Source organism: Chiloscyllium plagiosum, chromosome 4 (assembly GCF_004010195.1).
Source record: "Chiloscyllium plagiosum isolate BGI_BamShark_2017 chromosome 4, ASM401019v2, whole genome shotgun sequence".
Lineage (NCBI taxonomy): Eukaryota > Metazoa > Chordata > Chondrichthyes > Orectolobiformes > Hemiscylliidae > Chiloscyllium > Chiloscyllium plagiosum.
Window position 1 is genome coordinate 66,097,175 of NC_057713.1, and position 13,254 is coordinate 66,110,428.

At 40.3% G+C, this 13,254-nt stretch overlaps 1 protein-coding gene across 1 annotated transcript in view; it reads right to left on the reverse strand.

Annotated features, from left to right (window-relative positions):
* The window catches only part of tcea1 (transcription elongation factor A (SII), 1), an 80,704-nt gene extending 67,680 nt beyond the window's left edge, over positions 1 to 13,024 (reverse strand). Inside the window, exon 1 of the mRNA XM_043688334.1 lies at positions 12,833 to 13,024. Within this exon, the coding sequence (XP_043544269.1) occupies positions 12,833 to 12,907 (75 nt within the window). The 5' untranslated portion in view covers positions 12,908 to 13,024. The remainder of the gene's footprint in view (positions 1 to 12,832) is intronic.
* Between the last annotated feature and the right edge of the window lie 230 nt (positions 13,025 to 13,254).

The window sequence follows — 13,254 nt, forward strand, 5'->3', positions numbered from 1 at the left end:
TTGATTTGTTCGTATATCTGGTTGTATCCACAAACTCCATCAACTAACACATAGACCTGGACCCAATATACCGGCCACTACAGCGGACAGCTGAAACTGACAACCGGAAGCGGCAGGGACAGGCCACTATAAATGCCGGAGGAAACACCACAGAAGCGCTTCACAGGAGGCTCCCAAACACTGAGGATGTCACCTAGACAGGGGACGAAACGTTTGCAACAAAAACCTCCAGCTCGGCGAACAGAACCACAGTGTTATGGATAATTGAAAAGAAATGCAAAATAGGCAAGAGGTCTTTTGGCACAGTGATAGTGTCCCTGCCTCATCAAGTCATGATCCCAAGTGTTGGTGGCCACCTGCATTCATACTGTTGTTAAATAGATTATCAAGCCGCAATACTTCCAACACTGGCAGACAGAAAGACTGGAAATGATTTCTGATCAGTGATATCTTCTAAAGATCACTGGAGCCTCTGGTATCATTATGCAGAGAATGAGACCAGAATATGTAAAATTGCATGTTGCCATAAAAATCAAACTCCAGAATTTATTGATATTTGTGGAGCTAAGCCGATATACAATTTTATTTTTTATAGGGATCCTGCAATAATTAGAAGTCTTTAATTTCATATAAACACAAGAAGTAAAAAAGGGGATTCTGACTATTTGCGTTTCTGTAGCATCATGTGGATAATCAAAAGTCAATTGTCTTTAGTTCCAAAGAAGTCGCCTGAGTCGGGAATTGAACCCGGGTCTCTGGCGCTGCGAGGCAGCAGTGCTAACCACTGTGCCACCGTGCCGCCCACGGCATGTGGCAGCATGTGGATAATCAAAAGTCAATTGTCTTTAGTTCCAAAGAGTTGATACAGGATGAATTCACAAGGATTTCATACTCTGTATCCTGTTGCTTTATGTCACATATTCTCTGGGTTCAGAGAATTGGATTTTGAGAGCTCCACAAATCTGTATTTGGTATACCTACCCACCATCTAGGTAAATGCAGTGAGATAAAACAAAAAGCTTTGTTACTCTAATTTGGCTCACTGGAACTGAACAGAAACTATCATGATCATGCCTCAGATGGGCAAAAGAATATATTCACTGTCAGGTTCAAGCTGTAAACTAACAGAAAATGTTAACCCATGAGTACACAACCATTGTTCAACAGAAACAACATACTTATATCAATCATACCCTATTATTCTTGTTGAAATCAAATAATAAAAACTATTCTCCTACTAATATTCAAAAATGGGAGGGGGAGGAGGTGGGGATCAATGTTGCTTCCCACTGCCAGGAACCCAGGTTCAATTCCACCCTTGGGCAACTGTCTGTGCAGAGTTTGCATATTCTCCCCATGTCTGCGTGGATATCCTTCAGGTACTTGGTTTCCTCACAGTGAACCTGCCATGCTAAATTTCCCATAGTATCCAGAGATATGCAGGGGAATTCAGACTTGCATGGATAGAATGGGGAACGCTCTTCGAAGGTTCAGTGCGGACTCAATGGGCCAAATGGCCTGCTTCCAATCTGTAGAGATTCTGTGATATCTACAAAAATTTAAAACATGATTGCTTACTTCTTACATTTAAGGAGGTATTTCAGAAAACCGAATAGATACTTTTCAATGACAAAGGGAAGTTTCAAGAGGCAATCTATGGCTAAGTAAAAGGTTAAAAGGTAGTGTCAAAGAAAAAGCATGTAATTGCAAAAAGACAGGTAGCAGGTCATAAAAGGACAGCAAAGAATGACTAAATGATTCGTAAGAAGGAGAACTTAAAGTTTGAGAAAATCTAGCTTCAATAAATAATTAATAAAAGCTAACACAATGAACATCTATAAAAAGTGAGTCTAGGAAATTAATAATAATAAATAAAGATATATGACACATGAACTGGATGGGTACTTTACATCATTCTTCACTATGCAGGATACACCCAGAAGAGGCTTTAAATCAGGAAGTGGTAGGATCAAAAACTCTCAACAGCAAATTGTTGGAGCCGTGAGATGAGAAGACTCTCATTCCTGATGGATTTTATAGAAGTAGCTAGTGAGACAGTTGATGTTTTATCTTTAATTTTTCTAAAATTCCCTAAATTTGGGATGGTTCTGTTAGATTGGAACACAGCGAGTGTAACTCCTTTGCTCAAAAGGAGGGAGGTAGGCAGCAGGAAACTATAAGTCAGATAGTTTAACATTTGTTGCTGAAAAGCTGTTATTAAAAGTGTTAGCATTGGACACTGAAAACATTCAAGGTTATCAGGCAGAGTCAATGTGATGTTGTGAAAGGAAAATCAAGTTTAACCTATTTACTGGAGGTCTTTGTGCAAGTGACATTCGGTGGATAAAAGGAAACCAGTGAATTTACTTCTAGTCTCAGAAGACATTTAACAGGGTCACTTGAAAGGTTATAGTGGAAGAAAAAACCGTATGGTATAAGGATAACATATTCACATGGAGCAAAATATAGGCTGGCTAACCAAACAAAGATGGCAAAAATTGGTAAATTTTTGGAAGGAATGTACAGTAGTCAATATCACTGCAAAGTGGACTAGAAGGAACTCTATAAAGTAGCAGAAGAGGAGAGAAGTGAATTTACTAAGATAATGCTGGTAGGGTGCATTTATAATTGCTCTAAATGAGAAAGCATCTAAAATAGGGTCAGTTAAGTACTTTTATTTTTATTAATTACATATGTTAATGTGTTATGTTCCTCTGGGCTATGCAGGCTGACGACCATGCTTGCAGGAATGGTGTTAAGCTGCAGCCACTATGTTGGAGATGTGGCTACTGATGGACTCACTGCAGGGCATCAGTGAAGCCAAGATTGTCATGAACAACATATTGAGTGAGGTGGTCAAACTGCAGGTAAAAAACTAAACAGGCAGAAAGTGAATGGGTGATCAACAATACAGAAAGGCACGCAACCCCAGTGGCCGCCCCCTCTCTAAAGGACAATTCTGCATACTGTTGGGGACTTCTCAGGGGATGGCAGTGGGAGAAAGGTCCATGACAACACAGATGGTTCTGCTGCACAAAACAGGAAGAGCTAATGCGATAGGAGATACTATAGTAAGGTACTTTAGTAAGGAGATACTTTAGTAGATACTTTAGACAGGCATTTCTGCAGCTGCAAATAGGATTCTAAGATGGTATGTTACTGCCCTAGCGCAAGGATGTCGATGAGAGGCTACAGGGCATTCTAAAGGAGGAGGGTGAACACCAATGGTTGTGGTACATATCCGTACCAATGATATAGGACCTCAACTTTTTTTAAAACCTATGAGCCAGTACAGGGAGTTAGGTTGTAAATTTAATTAGTAGTAAGGCAGTGATATAAGGATACTAGGGCATTGTGCTAATGAGTATAGAAATAACATATATCATTTGAATACATGACTGAAGAAATAGAGTAGGAGGGAGCGATTTAAATTCATGAGACAATGGGGCCAGCACAAACAGGACATCTGGGCAGGACCAGGCCCAATATCCCTAAGGATGCTGTTTGCTAGTGCTGTTGGAGAGGGTTTAACCTGGAATGGTTTAGGGATGGGAACTTGAGCGGAGAGGAAAGGAAAGGGAAATCAAAAATCATGATCAAGGCAGAAAATCAAGGGTGAGAAACAAATAAGGCCATAGTGCAAAATAAAGACAAGATGACAAACAAGTTTAAAAAGACAAGCATTTGTAATAAGGTAGATGAACTAACAGTGCCAAAAACAGTTACACAGTTATGACATACTTGCAATTACACCAACATGACAACAGGGTAACCAGGATGGGAACTGAACATACAAGGGTATCCAAGGTTTAGGAAGGACTGACAAATAAGGAAAAATGGTAGGTTAGGATTAATGGTAAAAAAAATGAAAACAATGTCCTACTGAGATCAGAAATCATCACGTGGAATCTGTGTGGGTGCAGATAAGTAACAACAAGGCACAGAAAATGTTGGTGGGAATTGTCTTTTGGCCCCTAAACAGTAGTGGAGATTAGAGAAACAGGCAATAAGGTTACAATGATAATAATGGATGACTTTAGACCACATATAGATTAGCCAAACCAAATTAATAATATATTATGACTTGGAGGTGTCGATGTTGGATTGGGGTGGACAAAGTTGAAAATCACACAACACCAGGTTATAGTCCAACAGGTTTATTTGGAAGCACTAGCTTTCAGAGCACTGCTCCTTCATCAGATTGTTGTACTGAACCATGACCACCTAATGAAGAAGCAGCGCTCCAAAAGCTAGTGCTTCCACATAAACCTGTTGGACTATAACCTGCTATTGTGAGATTTTTAACTTTAACAATACATTGGAGGATTTCATGGAGTGCCAACTGCACTGAGGAACCAACTAGTGAGGTTATCCTAGAATGGATATTGTGCAATGAAAAAGGATCACACAGCAACAATCTTGCTGCGTGGGAAGAGGGACCATAAAATTATAGGATTGTTCATTAAGATGGAAAGTGAAGTTGAAACGAAAGTTAGCATCCTCAATCTAAATAAAATTAACTATTAGGGTATGAGACATGAGTTGGCAATGATAGTTTGGGGAATTGTACTAAAAGAACTGGCAGTGGATAAGTTGTGGCTGATATTTAACAAACGTATGTACAGATCATTCATTTTTATCTGGTGTAAAAGCAGAAGAGGAACGGTGGTTTAACCATACTTATAGAAAAAAATTAGGGAAATTAGAGAATATCTCCAAGCAGGAGACACAAATTTGCCAAAAACATGCAACAAGCTCTAGGACCAGGATCATCTTGGAATTCCGCAAGTGAAACATTTGTCAAGAAAAGGCAATAGAGTATGGATGCAAAATTACAGGGAACATAAAAACTGACTGTTAAAAATGTAAGTTCCTTACAGTCAGGAATGTGAGAAATTATAAAAGGAAACAAAGAATGGTAGAAAAATTGAACATTTATTTTGGTTCTTTTGAAAAGACAATAACTTTCCAGAAACGTCAGGAAAAGTTGAGAAGTAGGAATTGAAGAAAATCAGTGTTAGCAAAAAGAAAGATGCCAGAGAAATTAACAGGCTTAAAGGCTGATAACCTGCATTCACAATGTTAATGGAAGTTACTTTGGAAACATCTGATGCACTTGTGGACAAAGTGGATGTTTGCTGATGATCAGATGTTCAGATCCATTTGGAACTTCACAGATATTGAAGCAATCCCCATCCAAGTACAGCAAGACCTGTATCCAGGTTTAGGCTGAACATTCACGCCACACAAATGCAAGTCCCTCTCCAATAAGAGAAGATCTAACCACAGCCCGATGACACTTAAAGGCTTTTACAACATTGATAGTGGCAAATTCAATTTCCTGGTGGTTACTGTTGATCAGAAACTGAACTAGACTCACTATATAAGTACAGTAGCTACAAAGACTGGTCAGATGCAATGAATACTGCGGTGAGTAACTCATCTTCTAACTCCATAAAGCTTATCTAGCATTTGCAAGAAACAAGTCAGGAGTGTGACAGAATCCCCACTTGCCTGGATGTGTACATCTCCAACAATACACAAAAAGCTTGACTCTATCCAGGACAAAGCAGTTTGCTGGATTGTTCTGGATGTTGTGCCATTCAGTTCCTCCAACACCAAAACTCAGCAGCAGCAGTATATACAATGTACAAGATACACTGCAGAAATCTGCCAAAGATTGTTAGAAAGAACTTCCTAAATCCAAGATCAATTCTATCTAGATGGAGAAGAGCAGCAATAACACGGAAACACCACCACTTGCAAATTCCCCTTTGAGCCTTTCACCATCCTGACTTAGAAATATATCACTGTTCCTTCACTGTCGTTAGGTCAAAATCCTGGAATTCCCTCCCTAGCAGCACTGTAGGTTTATGTACAGTAGGTGGACTGCAATGGTTCATGAAGGCAATTCACTACCACTTTCTCAGGAAACAGGCAATAAATGCTGGCACAGCCAGCAACACCCACATCCAAGGACTGAACTTTTTTTAAATTCCAAAATGCTGTACATTCTGGAGCAGTTCCTATAAATTGGAGGGTGGCAAATGTAATCCCACTATATTAAAAAAAAGAGATAAAACAAGAGATTTACAGACTACTTAGCCTAACGTCAAGAGTGGGGAAAATGCTAGAGTCTTATTATAAAAGGCGTGATAACAGAACACTTAATAAGTATTCACACAATTAGATTAGATTAGATTAGATTAGATTACATTACATTACAATGTGGAAACAAGCCCTTCGGCCCAACATGTCCACACCGACCCGCCGAAGCGCAACCCACCCATTACCCTACATTTACCCCTGCACCTAACACTACGGGCAATTTAGCATGGCCAATTCACCTGACCTGCACATCTTTGGACTGTGCACCCGGAGGAAACCCACACAGACATGGGGAGAATGTGCAAACTCCACACAGTCAGTCGCCTGAGGCGGGAATTGAACCCGGGTCTCTGGCGCTGTGAGGCAGCAGTGCTAACCACTGTGCCACCGTTCCGCCCATAATTAGGCAATGTCAACATGGGCTTATGAAGGGGAAATCATGGTTAACAAATTAAAGGACATTTTAGGGATGTAATTAGTACAACAGATAAGGGAGAACCAGTGGATGTTATATATTTGGATGTTGTGGTTCTGTTCGCTGAGCTGGGAATTTGTGTTGCAGATGTTTCGTCCCCTGTCTAGGTGACATCCTCAGTGCTTGGGAGCCTCCTGTGAAGCGCTTCTGTGATCTTTCCTCCGGCATTTGTAGTGGCTTGAATCTTCCGGTTGTCAGTTCCAGCTGTCAGTTGCAGTGATCGGTATATTGGGTCCAGATCGGTGTGCTTATTGATTGAATCTGTGCCATGCCTCTAGGAATTCCCTGGCTGTTCTCTGTTTGGCTTGTTCTATTGTAGTAATGTTGTCCCAGTCGAATTCATGTTGCTTGCCATCTGCGTGTGTGGCTACTAAGGATAGCTGGTCGTGTCGTTTCGTGGCTAGTTGGTGTTCATGGATGCGGATCGTTAGCTGTCTTCCTGTTTGTACTATGTAGTGTTTGTACAGTCCTTGCATGGGATTTTGTACACTACATTGGTTTTGCTCATGCTGGGTATCGGGTCCTTCGCTACAACACTACTATTATAGCATCCAGGGAACAGGAGAATCGACGTTTCGGGCATAAGTAATCTAAAATAGAACAGATAAAAGAGGAAGCTTCCCCTGGTTGGAGAAGAAGGGCTTATGCCCGAAACGTCAATTCTCCTGTTCCCTGGATGCTGCCTGACCTGCTGCGCTGTTCCAGCAACACATTTTCAGCATCTTTGTACATCAGTCAAGGAAAATTAGCAAGCAGGTGCAGCAGGTAATTATGAAAACAAATATTATAGTGGCCTTCATTGAAGAAGATTTGAGCTCAGAAGAACGGATGTTTTAGTGCAGTTCTACAGTGCCTTGGTAAAACTGCATCTGGAGTACTGTGTGAAGTTTTGATCTCCCTGTCTAAGAAAGAACATATTGCCACACAGGGAGTGCCGCCAAGATTCACTATGCTGATGCTGAGGATGGTAAGTCTGTTTTAAAAGGAGAGATTGGTTTGACTGGGTCTATACTCAGATGTTTTGAAGAATGGGGTCTGATTCAAATGTGTAAAATTCTAACAAGGCTAGGCAGAACATGGGCGGCACAGTGGTTAACACTGCTGCCTCACAGCGCCAGAAACCTGGGTTCAATTCCCGCCTCAGGCGATTCTCTGTGTGGAGTTTACACATTCGCCCGTGTCTGCGTGGGTTTCCTCCGGGTGCTCCGGTTTCCTCCCACAATCCAAAAATGTGCAGGCTAGGTGAATTGGCCATGCTAAATTGCCCGTAGTGTTAGGTGAAGGGGTAAATGTAGGGGAATGGGTATTAGTGGGTTGCGCTTTGGCGGGTCAGTGTGGACTTGTTGAGTCGAAGGGCCTGTTTCCACACTGTAAGTAATCTAAAATAGAACAGATAAAAGAGGAAGCTTCCCCTGGTTGGAGAGTCTCAGAATATAGGGTAGGCACGTAGGACAGAAATACTGATCATAACATGATAGACTTGTACAGTTTGAGAGGAAAGAACATCAGTCAGAATTAACAATGTTGAGGTTAAATACAGACCATTACAAAGCAAAGAGGACAGAGCTGGTTGGAGCGGACTGGGGAAGGAATTCAGCAAAAAAAAAAGAACGGATTGAGAAACAACAGACATATTCCAGCGAAGAAGGAGGATTTAGGAAGGGGATAAACTAACATGATTAAACAGGGAGGGAAGTTACGGAGAGCATTTGATTGAAAGAGAAAACATACAATGTGGCAAAAATAAGTGGTAAGACAGAGGATTGGGAATTTTTCTAAAAACTAACAAAATCAACAAAAAAAAAGTGACGGAGAAAATAAACTTTGTAGATAAACACACAAGTTATATCAAGATAGACAGCAGGAGCTTCCTGTATATAACGAAAGGAATGGAGAAGCTAAAATGAACATAGATCCCTTAAGAGAATGAGGCTTTAAAAAATATATATAGGGAAACCAAGAAATGGCAGAGGAGTTAAATATATACTTTGCATCACAGTAGGAGGTATCAACAGTATTAGGAAATTATTTATTCAACAAAAACAAAAGACAGGAAATAAATACAATGACTAAAACTAAAAGTGCGAGGGAAACTAACAGGGCTAAAGACTAACTGGATCTGACAAGATACATTCTAGGATATTAAAGGAAGTGGCTACAGAGATAGTGAATACACTTATAGTAATCTTCTTAGATTCTGGAAATGTCCTGAAGGAATGGAAAACCGCCAATGTAAAACCTTTATTTACAAAAGGAAGCAAAAAAGTAACAACTAGCTACAAGTAAGTTAGGTTAAATGTCTTTATTGGGAATGCAACAGCAGAGCATTCAGAAATATGACCAGAGTGAGTATGGCTTCATGAACGGAAAATAATGCCTGACAAGTTTATTACAATTCTTTGAAGTGGTAAGAAGCAGGATGAAGAGCAAGTACTGGATGTAATATATTTGTGCTTTCAAAAGGTATTTCATAAGGTATCACATATTAGGCTACTTAGTAACAATCGAAAATAGTATGTTGTATGGATGGAGGATGAGCTAACAGGTGACAATTGAGATAGGGGGATCATTTTTAATGTGATAGTCTGGAATAAGTGGAATGTCAAGGATCACAATTATTTACAAAACATTAATGGTTTAGATGAGGAAAGTGAATCTAGTTTGTGGACGATACAAAAATAGGCAGGAAGGCAAGTAGTGAAGATTACACAAACAGGCTGCAGAAGGATACAAACAGGTTAAGTGATGGCCTAAAAGATGGTTATTGAATTATTATGTGGAGAAATGACAGGTGGTGCACTTTGGCAGAAAAAAAAAAGAGCTGAATATTATTTAAATTAAAAAAGACCACAGCAAGTTATGGAACTTGCACAAATCACAAAACGCTAACATCCAAGCTCAGGTAATGGGGGAGGAATGGGAATGGAATATAAAATCAGTTGCTATACCTATTCAAGGCACTACTCGGACAACATTAGTCAGAATTAAACGTGCTGAAGTTACATAAGGACAATTACAAAGCAAAGAGGATACGGTGAACAGGGCTGGGCCATATCTATGACAAGATAAACTGCCATTGGAGACAGACCAAAAAGGCTCATGAGGTTGATACTAGGAATGGAGCGGCTGTCTTATGAGGACAGGTTTAGTAAATTGGGGCCTGTACTCAGAATGCAGAAGAATGAGAGGTAACCTTATTGAAATCGTCAAGATTCTCAGGGTAGATATGCTCAAGAGGAAAAGTCTGGGAGGAGAGGGAATACTCTAAAAAAAGTTGCAACTTGAGACAGATGAGGAGGAATTTCTTTCCTGGAGAATGGCAAATCAATGGAATTCTTACACAGAGGGCTGTTAAGGCTGGGTCATTAAGTATATTCAACGCTGAGGTGGACAAATTTTTAATCAGTCAGGGAATCAAGGGTTATGGGGGGGAAAGCAAAGCAGTGAAGTTGAGGATTATCAGATCAGCCATTATCTCATTGATTTGTGGAAGCAATGGGCTGAATGGCCTCCCTCTACTCCTACATTTTATGGTCTTATAGACTGAGATGACGAAACATTTCTTCACTCATAGTACCCTGGCTATATTCAAGAAAAAGGTTGTTGAAGTTCAATTTTAAAGGAATCAAGGCATATGAAAAGAAAGCAGGAATGTGGCTTTGAGATAGAGAATTAGTTACCATCATATTTAATGGTGAGGAGGGCCAAATGGCCAACTTGTGCTCCTGGTTTCTATATTTCACTGGCAAAATGTTAGGAGTGGTGTTTCATAATGATTGCTACCGAGGCTTCAATTTTTAATAATTCGTATTAATGGATATGATGAAGGACTAAAGGTAAGCTTGATAAATATGCTGATTACTTAATCATAGATAGAAAACTCTTGTAGTCTTATTAAAGCAAGCTGCAAAAAGGACATCAGGAGGCAAAATAACAAATAGATTAAATAAGTGTGCAAAGAACTCTCAAATGGGAGAATAATGTGGGAAGATGTGACTGCCCATTTTGGCAAGAATAAAAATGCAGCATTTTATCTAATTGGTGAGAGATTGCAGAACTTTGAGGCACAGTGGGATCTGCAGGAATCCCAAACAATATAATTAATGAGGAATGAACATCATTGTTTATTATAAAGAGAACTGAACAAAGAAATATGGAGATTATGCTTCAGTTATAAGTAAGGGAGTGAACGGCTACTGGGGTTCAATGGGAATGTGGAGCAGTTAAATTGGCAATAGTCTTCGTTAATGAAAGAATAGGCTTGAGAGGCCAAGCAGCCTGCTCCAGCTCCGAATTCATACATTATGTTAATCTTAGAGGTAGAATTTTATCAGCAAACAACATATCTACGAACACGTGCATTAGGAGCAGGTTTAGGCCATTCAACACCTCAGACTTGCCCTAAGATTTATGGCTGACTTGATTGTGATCCCAACTCCATTTTCCCATCTACCACCTCTACCCGCTAACTCCTTTGTCAATCAAGAATCTAATTTGGTATTAAAAATATTCAATGACACTGCTTTTTTTGGTGAAAAGAATTCCACAGACTAACGACACTGGGAAAGAAAAAGATCCTCATCTACATCTTAAATAGGAAACCTCACGTTTTAAATTGGCACAATCTAGTTCCCATCTCTCACACAAGAGGAAAAATACTCTCAGTATCCACCATATTTAGTCCTCTCATTATTCTAAACATCATGGATACAGGCCCAATCTTTCCTCAGAAGACAACTCCTGAAGTCAGCATAATACACTTAACAACTATTCTTGAGTATGTAGACTAAAATTACACTGTACACCAAGCACAACCAACAGTTAACAATGATTGCAATGATGATTGTACTATCTTTCTGTGCAAAAATAGTTTCCTCATTTGTATATACTAGTGACAATATCAAAAAATAGCAAATTTGCTGTGGTGTGCTTTATGCATTCTGAGGCCATAAAAAGGGACTACAAAAATCCAAATAAAACAAAGAACCAAAAATGCTGGCGATCTAAAAAAAAACAGAAATTACTGGTGAAACTCAGCAGGTCTGGCAACATCTATGGGAAGAAGGCAGAGTTAATATTTCAAATCCAGGCTCTGATAAAAAGGTACCAGACTCAAAGCGTTAGCTCTGCTTTCTTGGATTTCATGACCACTTACTTGCCTGCAGAAACCATGGCATTTGCTAAATTTTCACATCCATCCAGGTCAAAACAGCATACAAATCATTGGCTGTAATTGTTTCACTACCAGTACAGAATATTAAATGAATCGGCAAATGATCAGACAATTCATCATCTGGAATTAGCTCCACTGAATTTGATTTAGACAGAACCATTGCTCCTTTTCACTGCAGGAGTCTTAATTTAATAAAAAGGCATATAAATTAGTGGGCTTTCCAATTACTCAGCCTTTTATATCCTAAAACAAGCATCATTGTAGCAACTGAATTCTTAAACTGAACCGAGCCATATCGATATTACTGAGTTGGTCGCCCATTTCTTAGATAGCATTTTATTTCCAAAATAACACATCCTCTGGTGCAGGTTAGACATAAACCTAGACCATGTGGCCCGAAGGTAGGATCACTCAGCCACAAGAGAAACGATGAAACAAGCCTCAAGATTTTTTTTTTAATGAACTGTTCAGATGTGATTTTATACACTCCTGGTACAGGTGGGAATCGAATCCAGCCCCTCTAGCTGAATGGTAGGAATATGACCACCGTGCCACAATAATCCTAATTTTTTTCAACTGTCCACTCTGCCAACTGGTTTGTAAACAGGAAACGCTATAAAATAATTAAAATCAGTCCAAGAAGTAACTCTACATTTCAGCAACGGATCAATGACAAAAAGAATGTTTTGTAGATTTCTCTTTGGGCGAAGAAAAAGACACGATTTGACTCGAAACAGCTGTCAGACAGCATCATAGACCACAAGTCGGTTCCCCTGTTTTGCTTTTTGGTAGATGCCCGGGGGGGTGGGGCCCACTTATCGTAGGGACAGATGGATGCCGTCTATTTGGTAAGTGTAAAACCTCCAAACGACCATGTTGTATTGAATCCTCCGACGTAGCGGGAACTGCGGGCATTCCCTTCGGAAAGCCGCGCGCGCCGCCTTCAACATTCGGCGGCGGTTGATGGTGGCGCGCAATTCCCGGACGCGTTCCGAGGGGCGAGGGTTTCACGCGCGGGGCCCAGTTTCCTCCCTCTGTCCCGTCTGTTACAGGCTCAACGGCCGCACACAGCTCACCGTGCTTTTCTTCGACACCATCTTATCCATCTTTTTCGCAATTCGGACAATATCATCCTCCTCCTTTTTACTCATCGTGCAGATTCTTTTGCAAGGGTTTTGTTTTTCCTCCGCCACCCTCACTTAAAATCCGTGCACAGCTCTTCTGACACGCAGCCGCAAGCACCGAACACTGAGAGAGAAAGCCCAAACTAATAGAACATCTATCATGTAGATAGCAAGGGAGTTCCAAACAGACCCAACTAATCAATAACTGAAGGCCTGGGCTTGTCAACTGCTCTACAGTTGGACGTTTTCCCTCACGCTGAGGAAGACTGAACTGATGTGTTATTGCAGGGCCGTTGATCCGGCTGTTGCTTTGCTTTTTGTGTTACAGTATTATCTTATGGTCAACTTCAGCTGGAAAGGACCACGATCATTGA